At 45.7% G+C, this 13277-nt stretch overlaps 1 protein-coding gene across 1 annotated transcript in view; it reads right to left on the reverse strand.

Moving 5' to 3' along the window:
- Positions 1 to 1951: 1951 nt before the first annotated feature.
- LOC149453303 (uncharacterized) overlaps positions 1952 to 13277 on the reverse strand; it is a 15223-nt gene continuing 3897 nt past the window's right edge. Inside the window, exons 2-7 of the mRNA XM_089688319.1 lie at positions 12776 to 12925; positions 12517 to 12660; positions 12279 to 12417; positions 11828 to 12027; positions 11155 to 11284; positions 1952 to 3979 (exon numbers count right to left, since the gene is read on the reverse strand). Coding sequence (XP_089544445.1) covers positions 2496 to 3979; positions 11155 to 11284; positions 11828 to 12027; positions 12279 to 12417; positions 12517 to 12660; positions 12776 to 12874 — 2196 coding nt within the window. The 5' untranslated portion in view covers positions 12875 to 12925 and the 3' untranslated portion in view covers positions 1952 to 2495. The remainder of the gene's footprint in view (positions 3980 to 11154; positions 11285 to 11827; positions 12028 to 12278; positions 12418 to 12516; positions 12661 to 12775; positions 12926 to 13277) is intronic.

Here is a 13277-nt window from a genome sequence, read left to right on the forward strand (position 1 = left end):
GCGAAGTAGGAGGACAACCATAATAAACTCTTGGATCACAAATGAAGCAAGTGCGTAGTAAAACAAGAGACCAGTTGGTAGTCAAGCTAGGGCTGCCAGACTTTAAAAAAATGTATCATGTTCATCCTCCAGGATCGAAGTAAGCTTTTCATGAATAAAAAATGCCTTGTATTCTGGACTTGACCTTCTCAAAATTAAGGGGAGGGGATTTCTACACGTGGACTGTGGGTTGCTTTGTAGCCATAAAAATGAAGGAGATCAAGGTACGAGACCGCCGTGGCGCATCTTTTATTGGTCTGTGGAGGAAAGTGTCCCACTGGTTTCTCCTGACATTGATTTGTGTAAGCGATACTACCAAGTTATACACCCTAATCCTTAGACAATGCGCCAGTGGATGGGACTGCCAAATGCTGAGCATGTCACCATCAACGTCACAGATGCAACTGAAAAATAAAATCTAACATTTGGCAGCTGCCCAGCTCCCTTTCTTGGACAATCCCTTGCCTATTAGCCCAGAAAATGGCCATCACTGATATCCAAGGTTTGCCTTCAGGATCCAAACTTCAGTAGCATTCGCTAAACCGGCACCGAATAAAACCCAGGTAAGTTCATCTCATCAATAGTTATAATAATGGAAAAACAAAAGAATGAAAGCCAAACTGAAATTGATGCACATGATTTATAAAGTACACATAGTAACTGCATTAATACATGAATTAACAATGTTTTAAAATGGATACAATGTAAACACAAGAGTCCTTTATTTAGTATCCTTTATGGTAAATTTACACAATTGACATCACTGTAAGTTATTGGTGTGTGTGTATATATATATATATATATATATATATATATATATAGTAAGATAACTAAGGTATAGTCACTATTTCATGGATAATACATCTTCCCATTTTTATCAAAAATTTCCTCTATTCATTTGGAACTTCCTGGAAGTGTTCAGTGCATAGAGCCCTGGATCTGAGTAATTGTCCTGATCTATGGTATTTGAGAATGTTATCATCAACTATGAATGAACTCCTAAAGGAGATGCAGCTCTTATCAGATCCAGTCTCTTGTGGAATTTTACATTACAATGCAGAAAAGTCCTCAGCCCACACATTGCATTCTCAGTAATGGCAACCTGGTAGGGACATTCCTTTATCATCAGTGTCTACAGCCCCACCACCCATTGTTCTCAGTAGAGTCCACATCACTAAACACTCTGCAGCCGGGTGTTGTGTCTCTTCTCTCAATGTCAGTACTACATTCTCTGACAGCTCTCCTCCCCCTACCATCCACACTACATTCTCTGACAGCTCTCCTCCCCCCCACCATCCACACTACATTCACTGACAGCTCTCCTCCCCCCACCATCCACACTACATTCTCCGACTGCTCTCCTCCCCCCACCATCCACACTACATTCTCCGACTGCTCTCCTCCCCCCACCATCCACACTACATTCTCCGACTGCTCTCCTCCCCCCACCATCCACACTACATTCTCCGACTGCTCTCCTCTCCCCCACCATCCACACTACATTCTCCGACTGCTCTCCTCTCCCCCACCATCCACACTACATTCTCCGACTGCTCTCCTCCCCCCACCATCCACACTACATTCTCCGACTGCTCTCCTCCCCCCACCATCCACACTACATTCTCCGACTGCTCTCCTCTCCCCCACCATCCACACTACATTCTCCGACTGCTCTCCTCTCCCCCACCATCCACACTACATTCTCCGACTGCTCTCCTCCCCCCACCATCCACACTACATTCTCCGACTGCTCTCCTCCCCCCACCATCCACACTACATTCTCCGACTGCTCTCCTCTCCCCCACCATCCACACTACATTCTCCGACTGCTCTCCTCTCCCCCACCATCCACACTACATTCTCCGACTGCTCTCCTCCCCCCACCATCCACACTACATTCTCCGACAGCTCTCCTCCCCCCACCATCCACACTACATTCTCCGACAGCTCTCCTCCCCCCACCATCCACACTACATTCTCCGACAGCTCTCCTCCCACCATCCACACTACATTCTCCGACAGCTCTCCTCCCCCCATCCACACTACATTCTCCGACAGCTCTTCTCCCCCCACCATCCACACTACATTCTCTGATAGCTCTTCTCCCCCCACCATCCACACTACATTCTCCGACAGCTCTCCTCCCACCATCCACACTACATTCTCCAACAGCTCTCCTCCCACCATCCACACTACATTCTCCGACAGCTCTCCTCCCCCCATCCACACTACATTCTCTGATAGCTCTTCTCCCCCCACCATCCACACTACATTCTCTGACAGCTCTCCACCCACCACCATCCACACTACATTCTCTGACAGCTCTCCTCCCACCATCCACATTAAACGTTTCTGTTGTTAAAAAGACTAATATTTCCTACAGAAAGATTTCTTAAACACTGGTGTAGCACTAGGTTTTCTTTTCTATTGAAAGATTTCCCGCACTCTGAACATGATTAGGCATGCTCACCTGTGTGAATTCTAAGATGTTTAATAAGGCCTCCTTTATTAGTGAAAAATTTCCCGCACTCTGAACATGAATAGAGACGCTCACCCGTGTGAATTTTCTGGTGTTTAACAAGATTATATTTTTTATGGAAAGATTTCCCGCACTCTGAACATGAATAAGGATGCTCACCCGTGTGAATTCTCTGATGTACAATAAGTACTCCTTTACGAGCGAAAGATTTCCCGCACTGTGTACATGAATAAGGACGCTCACCCGTGTGAATTCTCTGATGTACAACAAGTTCTCCTTTCTGAGTGAAACATTTCCCGCACTCTGAACATGAATAAGGACGCTCACCCATGTGAATTCTCTGATGTACAACAAGTTCTATTTTCTGAGTGAAAGATTTCCCGCACTGTGTACATGAATAAGGACGCTCACCTGTGTGAATTCTCTGATGTCTAACAAGTTCTCCTTTACGAACGAAAGATTTCCCGCACTGTGTACATGAATAAGGACGCTCACCTGTGTGAATTCTCTGATGAACAACAAGTTCTCCTTTCTGAGTGAAACATTTCCCGCACTCTGAACATGAATAAGGACGCTCACCTGTGTGAATTCTCTGATGTACAACAAGATCTCCTTTATGAGCGAAAGATTTCCCGCACTCTGAACATAAATAAGGACGCTCACCCGTGTGAATTTTCTGATGTTTAACAAGGACTCTTTTATGAATGAAAGATTTCCCGCACTGTGTACATGAATAAAGACGCTCAACTGTGTGAATTTTCTGATGAACAACAAGTCCTCCTTTCGAAGTGAAACATTTCCCACACTCAGAACACGAATAAGGACGCTCACCTGTGTGAATTCTCTGATGTACAACAAGATCTCCTTTATGAGCGAAAGAGTTCCCGCACTCTGAACATGAATAAGGACGCTCACCTGTGTGAATTCTCTGATGTGTAACAAGGTCTCTTTTCTGAGTGAAAGATTTCCCGCACTCTGAACATGAATAGGGACGCTCACCCGTGTGAATTCTCTGATGTGTAACAAGGTGTCTTTTCTGAGTGAAAGATTTCCTGCACTCTGAACATGAATAAGGACGCTCACCCGTGTGAATTTTCTGATGTTTAACAAGGTATCTTTTCTTACTGAAACATTTTCCGCACTCTGAACATGACAATAGATTGTCCCCTCGGTGAGCTCCTTCATGGGGTGTGGAAGAATCCTCGGGATTAGATGGATCTGTTGATCTCTCTGCAGTGTGGGATCCTAAATGGACATTTGCACTCCTAGTATGTGATTGGTCAGAAGATTCCGCCTGATCAGAGGGATCCATTGATGTCTCCGGACAGGAAGGTCTGTGATGGATATTGGGTGTATTTGGATTCACTCCTGGAGAATCCTGCGTGATGGCATTATCTTCTGACTTCCAATCAGCAGATAATAGAAGATGTCTCTGTGAGGAATTCCTGACATCAGCGCCATCTGATGGAGAGAAATGGAAGAAATGTCAGAATTCACAAATAACTGGAGATTTAGCTCCTCCCTCGTCAGTGGAATAAGTGGAAATGTCGATCTCACAGCTGGGCTCCTGTTTTCCCTCCAAAATTGATCAAAAAAGTGTCCATGTCTCTCCTGCCTCTGATTGAAGGTAATGAAGTGTAGATTGCACTCCATTTGTTTTTGTCCCCAGCCACAGCGCCCCTGGAAAGTGACAATCGGACCAGGAAGTGATGTCACTCACATGGCTTTGAGCAAGTAGATGCTTTGCCCAGAGATCCTCCCCGCGGAGGTGAAATGTCGGTGCTCTGGCTCTGTGTGTCTTCCCAGCACAGGGGCAACTGGATGAGGATTGGTGAAGCCGGCACTCGTCTTCCTGAATAGCAAACTTTATTGAACGAGTAAAATGTGCACAGAAACTGGTTTACGCGTTTCGGCAATAAGCCTCCGTCATAGCCACCCCTCCCCCGCACCGTATACAAAATATATATATACACACACACACACAGCATCTCCCAGAAGTGAGTCCCCCCCCTCCTCCACACTGTATACTATATATATATATATACACATACATACATACATACATACATATACATACACACACACACAGGATCTCCCAGAAGTGAATCCCCCCTCCCCCGCACTGTATACAATGTGTATATATACACAATATCCCCCAGAAGTGAGTCCCCCCTCCCCCAGACTGTATACAATGTATACACACACACAGACATATATATATACACAGGTGAAACTCGAAAAATTAGAATATCGTGGAAAAGTTCATTTATTTCAGTGCAGCAACTAATATATGAGATAGACTCATTACATGCAAAGCAAGATAGTTCAAGCCGTGATTTGTCATAATTGTGATGATTATGGCTTACGGCTCATGAAAACCCCAAATCCACAATCTCAGAAAATGAGAATATTACATGCAATCAATAAAACAAGGATTGTACATAGAACAATATCGGACCTCTAAAAAGTAGAAGCATGCATATGTACTCAGTACTTGGTTTGGGCCCCTTTTGCAGCAATTACTGCCTCAATGTGGTGTGGCATGGAAGCTATCAGCCTGCGGCACTGCTGAGGTGTTATGGAAGACCAGGATGCTTCAATAGCGGCCTTCAGCTCTTCTGCATTGTTCGGTCTCATGTCTCTCATCTTTCTCTTGGCAATGCCCCATAGATTCTCTATGGGGTTCAGGTCAGGAGAGTTTGCTGGCCAATCAAGCACAGTAATCCCACGGTCATTGAACCAGGTTTTGGTGCTTTTGGCAGTGTGGGCAGGTGCCAAGTCATGCTGGAAAATGAAGTCAGCATCCCCATAAAGCTCATCTGCGGAAGGAAGCATGAAGTGCTCCAAAATCTCCTGATAGACGGCTACGTTGATTCTGGACTTAATGAAGCACAGTGGACCAACACCAGCAGATGACATGGCTCCCCAAATCAACACAGACTGTGGAAACTTCACACTGGACTTCAAGCATCTTGCAGTGTGTGCCTCTCCATTCTCCCTCCATACTCTGGGTCCTTGGTTTCCAAATGAGATGCAAAAGTTGCCTCATCAGAAAAGAGGACTTTGGACCACTGAGCAGCAGACCAGGTCTGTTTTCTCTTTAGCTCAGGTAAGACACTTCTGACATTGTTGTTCAGGAGTGGCTTGACAAGAGGAATACGACATTTGAAGCCCATGTCCAGGATCCGTCTGTGTGTGGTTGCTCTTGATGCACTGACTCCAGCCTCAGTCCACTCCTTGTGAAAGTCCCCAACACGTTTGAATGGCCTTTTCCTGACAATCCTCTCCAGGCTGCGGTCATCCCTGCTGCTTGTACACCTTTTTCTTCCACACTTTTCCCTTTCACATAACTTTCTATTAATGTGCTTTGATACAGCACTTTAGGAACATCCAACTTTTTTTGCAATTACCTTTTGGGGCTTTCCCTCCTAATGGAGGGTGTCAATGATGGTGTCAGGTCAGCAGTCTTTCCCATGATTGTGATTCCTACTAAACCAGACTGAGAGACCATTTAAAGGCTCAGGAACCCTTTGCAGGTGTTATGGCTTAATTAGCTGATTAGAGTGGGACACTTTGAGCTGAGAATATTGCACCTTTTCACAGTATTCTCATTTTCTGAGATTGTGGATTTGGGGTTTTCATGAGCTGTAAGCCATAATCACAATTATGACAAATCACGGCTTGAACCATCTTGCTTTGCATGTAATGAGTCTCATATATTAGTTACACCTCTTAAGTTGCATTACTGAAATAAATGAACTTTTGCATGATATTCAAATTTTTTGAGTTTCACCTGTGTGTGTGTGTGTATGTACAGTAGGGATCGAAAGTTTGGGCACCCCAGCTAAAAATTTGTATTAATGTGCATAAAGAAGCCAAGGAAAGATGGAAAAATCTCCAAAAGGCATCAAATTACAGATTAGACATTCTTATAATATGTCAACAAAAGTTAGATTTTATTTCCATCATTTACACTTTCAAAATAACAGAAAACAAAAAAATGGTGTCTGCAAAAGTTTGGGCACCCTGCAGAATTTATAGCATGCACTGCCCCCTTTGCAAAGCTGAGACCTGCCAGTGTCATGGATTGTTCTCAATCATTGTCTGGGAAGACCAGGTTATGTCAATCTCAAAGGTTTTAAATGCCCAGACTCATCTGACCTTGCCCCAACAATCAGCACCATGGGTTCTTCTAAGCAGTTGTCTAGAAAACTGAAACTGAAAATAGTTGACGCTCACAAAGCTGGAGAAGGCTATAAGAAGTTAGCAAAGCGTTTTCAGATGTCAATATCCTCTGTTCGGAATGTAATTAAGAAATGGCAGTCATCAGGAACAGTGGAAGTTAAAGCAAGATCTGGAAGACCAAGAAAAATATCAGACAGAACAGCTCGCAGGATTGTGAGAAAAACAATTCAAAACCCACGTTTGACTGCACGATCCCTCCAGAAAGATCTGGCAGACACTGGAGTTGTGGTACACTATTCCACTATAAAGAGATACTTGTACAAATATGGTTTTCATGGAAGAGTTATCAGAAGAGAACCTCTTCTACGTCCTCACCACAAAAATCATCGTTTGAACTTTGCAAATGAACATATAGATGCATTTTGGAAACAAGTTATATGGACCAATGAGGTTAAAATTGAACTTTTTGGCCGGAATGAGCAAAGGTACGTTTGGAGAAGAAGGGGCACAGAATTTAATGAAAAGAACCTCTGTCCAACTGTTAAGCATGGGGTTGGATCAATCATGCTTTGGGGTTGTGTTGCAGCCAGTGGCACAGTAGAAGGAAAAATGAATTCAATAAAATTTCAGCAAATTTTGTATGGTAACTTGATGCCATCTGTGAAAAAGCTGAAGTTAAAGAGAGGATGGCTTCTACAAATGGATAATGATCCTAAACACACCCCGAAATCCACGGGGGATTACATCAAGAGGCATAAACTGAAGGTTTTGCCATGGCCTTCACAATCTCCTGACCTCAACATAATTTAAAATCTATGGATAGACCTTAAAAGAGCAGTGCGTGACAGACAGCCCAGAAATCTCAAAGAACTGGAAGACTTTTGTAAGGAAGAATGGGCAAAGATACCTCAAACAAGAATTGAAAGACTCTTGGCTGGCTACAAAAAGCGTTTACAAGCTGTGATACTTGCCAAAGGGGGCAGTACAAGATATTAACTCTGCAGGGTGCCCAAACTTTTGCAGATGCCATTTTTTTTGTTTTCTGTTATTTTGAAAGTGTAAATGATGGAAATAAAATCTAACTTTTGTTGACATATTATAAGAATGTCTAATCTGTAATTTGATGCCTTTGGTGATTTTTCCATCTTTTCTTGGCTTCTTTATGCACATTAATACAAATTTTTAGCTGGGGTGACCAAACTTTCGATCCCCACTGTATATATATATATGTACACACATATATATACACACACACACACACAGTATCCCCCAGAAGTGAGTCCCCCCCCTCACATTTGTGTCAATATTTGATTCTCTCTTTTCATGTGACAACACTGAAGAAATGACACTTTGCTACAATGTGACTTAGTCAGTGTACAGCTTGTATAACGTAAATTTGCTGTTCCCTCTAAATAACTCAACACACTGCCATTCATGTCTAAACCGCTGGCAACAAAAATGCCTCCACCCCTAAGTGACAAGGTCCAAATTGGGCAGAATGAGCCCTTTCCCTTCCCCGGTGTCATGTGACTGGTGTTACAAGGTCTCAGGTGTGAATGGGGAGCAGGTGGGTTACATTTGGTGTTATCGCTCTCACTCTCTCATACTGGTCACAGGAAGTTCAATATGGCACCTCATGGCAAAGAACTCTGAAAAAAAGAATTGTTGCTCTACATAAAGATGGCCTAGGCCAGTGATGGCGAACCTTTTTGAGCCCGAGTGCCCAAACTGCAACCCAAAACCAACTTATTTCTTTCAAAGTGCCAACACTGCAATGAAACCTGAATATCGAGCTTTTGGTTTAGAAAAAACAACTCGTACAGTAGTGCAAACTAATTAACAGTACAGGGATAACCAGAGACTGCGGACACAGTACAGGGATGACCAGAGACTGCGGACACAGTACAGGAGATGACCAGAGACTGCGGACACAGTACAGGAGATGACCAGAGACTGCGGACAGTACAGGGATGACCAGAGACTGCAGACACAGTACAGGGATGACCAGAGACTGCGGACACAGTACAGGAGATGACCAGAGACTGCGGACACAGTACAGGAGATGACCAGAGACTGCGGACACAGTACAGGAGATGACCAGAGACTGCGGACACAGTACAGGGATGACCAGAGACTGCGGACACAGTACAGGGATGACCAGAGACTGCGGACAGTACAGGGATGACCAGAGACTGCGGACAGTACAGGAGATGACCAGAGACTGCGGACACAGTACAGGAGATGACCAGAGACTGCGGACACAGTACAGGAGATGACCAGAGACTGCGGACACAGTACAGGAGATGACCAGAGACTGCGGACACAGTACAGGAGATGACCAGAGACTGCGGACAGTACAGGAGATGACCAGAGACTGCGGACAGTACAGGAGATGACCAGAGACTGCGGACACAGTACAGGGATGACCAGAGACTGCGGACACAGTACAGGGATGACCAGAGACTGCGGACACAGTACAGGGATGACCAGAGACTGCGGACAGTACAGAGATGACCAGAGACTGCGGACACAGTACAGGAGATGACCAGAGACTGCGGCCACAGTACAGGGATGACCAGAGACTGCGGACAGCACAGGGATGACCAGAGACTGCGGACAGCACAGGGATGACCAGGGACTGCGGACAGCACAGGGATGACCAGAGACTGCGGACAGCACAGAGATGACCAGAGACTGCGGACAGCACAGGGATGACCAGAGACTGCGGACAGTAAAGAGATGACTGCTGACCTTTGGGGAGGGAGGGGGAGCGAGTACCTGAATTTGACAGGTACCCGCTCTTACTTCCGCAGAGTTTTTTTTTTTATCTTACCTGTTCCTTTATCCAGCCGCGCGCTGTCTTCCCGGCTTCTGTAGTGTGGGCGCTCGTCGGACAGCCGGATGCCCAGTGCGCATGCGCGAGAAGCGCTGCGCTTTGTGATTGGTCCGGCGGCTTCTGGGATCTGTCATGTGTCCCAGGTACCGCCTTACCATTCACAAAGAGCACTGCTTCTTGTGCATGCGCACTTGGGACCCGGCTGTCACGCACACTACAGCCGGGAAGACAGCGCGCCGCTGGATTCTCCTGGCGTGCCCACAGATAAGGCTCGGCGTGCCGGCTGTGGCACGCGTGCCACGGGTTCGCCATCACTGGCCTAGGCTATAAGAAGATTGCCAAGACCCTGAAACTGAGCTGCAGCACGGTGGCCAAGACCATCCAGCGGTCTAACAGGACAGGTTCCACTCAGAACAGGCCTCGCCATGGTCCACTAAAGAAGTTGAGTGCACTTCTGTAAGATACTGTATATATACACTAAATATTATATACCAATTAAATTTTGTATATATGAATGTAATGTCCTGACTTGTACTTTATTGCTAGGACGAAGGCTTATTGCCGAAATGCGTAAACCGTTTTCTATGCACATTTTACTCGTTCAGTGAAGTTTACTCTTCGGGGAGACGAGTGCCGGCTATACCAATCCTCAGTCCACATCGCTTCCAGGCTCTTATTAGGGAAGGGAAATCAGCGAACGAACATTTGTTGGTCTCACTCCTGTCTATGTGGTGACACCCACTATGGAGGTCCTGGTCCCACAGGCCATGTTACCGACCGGCTGTGGTTTTACAGGCAGCCAGTGCCCATAACAGGGAACGCATGCCAGTGAAAAATATGGCTCAGAATTGCACGTGTGCAGTCCAGGAGACATTGGAGACCATCCGAGTGCACTTCCTGCTACTGTGTGTGTTCGGGCAGCTGGGAAGGCGGCGGGTTTGGTGGAGGCGGTGGACTGAGCGTGAGCGCCAGTATGTGATGTCATCTGTTATGGAGCCCAAGCCTCCCGTGTTACAATGTGGGACGGTCACAGATGAGCACAAAGGCAAGCAGGGGACTGTTTGTAAGTCAGACTGTCAGTGCTGTTCTGGACTTTGGAGGGACCACCTGGGCCTGACTCGGGAGCGTCACAGAGTCTGGTAGTTAATTTCATGTGTGTGCCACTGCCTGCCTGCCTGCCTGGAAATTGACTTCTTGCCCTTCTGTCTGTCCCCGAGCCAGGAAGGGGGGGCTGTTTTCATAGTTCTCCTACTCCTAGGGTGTTCAAAGTGCCGGGAAGACACTGTGAGCTTTGGCGCACCATTGGTCTACCTCCAGGGGAATTCTACCCAGGCTTACATTTTTTTTTTTGTAGACTACAAGGTCCGGTCTCCTCCTGCATATATATCTTCAGAAGCAGGAAGTGACACGTGTGGGGGAAGGTACATCACAGCACCAAGTGTTAACCCTTGAAACACCACACATTAACCCTTTATTAGGCACATATTTAACCATTTAGCACCTGCCTGCAGGACAATGTGAAGATCTGAGAATTATCCCACATTTTTCCTTAAACTACAAATCTTCTACTCAGAAGTAAAATGAGATTGTGACCCGTTTCTTCCATAGTACTTACCTGTGTTGATAGGTGGGGAAATTTCTTCCTGTTCATTCTTCATAACCATCCCAACCTCCGTGGACGGCTGATCCCCCCCCACATATGCCTCCTCTTCTACCTCAGATTTTATAGTAATCCGTACTTCACCCTAAACCCCAAAATAATAAAAAACATCTGTTAAAATGAACTCAAGGAAGATATAAAAGACACAAATGACAGAAACTTTGCGTTTCCTACTACATCACTAAATGTGTTAAAAATAAATGTAAGCAGTGTAAGTACCTGAATGGGACCCGGTATCAGGCTCTTGCAGTTTCTGTATATAAAATCTCAGATTGGGAGAGGGAGCAGCAGAACAAGGAGCCACTCAACTGTGCTGTTGTTCTAACAAGGGACATGCTGATAGCAGGAGAGAGCAGAGTGACAGAGATGAGCTCATCAGTCTGCTGCTTCTCCTTTCACTATCCAGTCACAGGCTGGGGGAGGGACAAGATAGGAAGGTGTTACTGATCTGAAGAATGGGGGTGGGGATTGTAAGGTGCTTAAAGGAGCTAGCAACAGGGATGGTGGGTGGGGGGAGGGGCAAAAGCTGCATTTCAGATGTAAAAGGAGACATTAAAACAAGAGAATACATAGAAGAATGTCATCTCAAAAGCATAAAGTACATATTTAGGTTTAGATGCCCACCTACCTGATGATGCTGAGGGATGGTGTGATCTTCCTGTGTGGAATTCTGAGAATACAGAGGACAGGGACATCTCTCTGGTGGGTTCTCATTACTGGTTCCATCTACCTGATGATGGTGAGGGATGGTGTGACCTTCCTGTGTGGAATCCCGGGAATACAGAGGACGGGGACATCTCTCTGGTGGGTTCCCATTACTGGATCCATCTGTAGGAAACACACACACTGACTGAATCCACTGTTTCTATGTGTTTATCAGATAATGGGGGATCCAGGTGGACCCTCCGTACTGCTCTCTCCTTTACAATAGTCTCCTCTTACCCGGTGATGTGAGGGGCGGCTGATTGTCCATCATGACGTCCTTGTAGAGATCATACTAACTGATGTGAAAGTCTACATATCCCCAATCAGCAACCTATATCCTTGAACAGTTTCTGTATTTAGTGTTCGTTACTCACCTGTGCTGATATCTAGAGAAGGTTCCTCTTCTTTAGTTGTCACCATCATCCCAACTTCCTTCATAGACTCCTGATGACCCATCACAGTCATCACTTCCTCCTCTTTAACCTCATCTTTCACAGACATCTGTTCTTCATGCTAAACCACCAAAAAGAAAGGAAACTTGACGACCAATAGGATAAGAGAAGAGAATAATCTCATACAGTCTGGAGCCACTTTTATGTTCTTCCCATCTACCTGGTGATGGTGAGGGATGGTGTGATCTTCCTGTGTGAAATCCCGGGAAAACAGAGGACCACCCTCCTCCATAGACTGCTGAGCTCCAATCACCAGCGTCAATTCCTCTTTAATCTCAACTTTTATGTGTTTCAGTTCTTCATCCTAAACCCCAAAGATGTTGGAACACAATTGTAAAAACGAGCAAGATATCACATAGAAGAACATCATCTTAAAGATTAGAATTCTCACGGAGTTTCAGTTGCTTAGTCCCATCTACCTGATGGTGGTGAGGGATGGTGTGATCTTCCTGTCTGGAATCTGGGGAATAAAGAGGACCACCCTCCTCCATAGACTGCTGAGCTCCACTCTTTGACATCTCTTCTTCTTCCTCTTTAATCTCAGCTTTGATGTCTTTCAGTTCTTCAACCTAAACCCCAAAGATGATGGAATACATTTATGAAAAAGGAAAAAGAAATAACATAGAAAAATGTCCTCTCATAGCTTAGAAACCTTTTTAACCGCATGCCGCAAAGCCACTGTACATATATGGCGGCAGGGCGGCACTCACAGGCAAAACTACGTTTTAAGACGTGTGTTTTGTAAACAAATAGGGGGCGCGCGCGAGGCGCGCCACCGCCCTATTTGTCCCGCGGTTCTCTGCCGCAGATGTCAGTCGCCGGGTCACAGCCGCTCCTTAGCGGCTATGTCCCGGCGATCGGCGGCAAACAGTGACAGAGCACAGCTGCAGTAGCTGTGCTGTCTCTCACTTCCCTGACAGC

The sequence above is a fragment of the Staurois parvus genome, unplaced genomic scaffold, assembly GCF_062004578.1.
Source record: "Staurois parvus isolate SC_StPar_1 unplaced genomic scaffold, SC_StPar_1.0 ptg000449l, whole genome shotgun sequence".
Lineage (NCBI taxonomy): Eukaryota > Metazoa > Chordata > Amphibia > Anura > Ranidae > Staurois > Staurois parvus.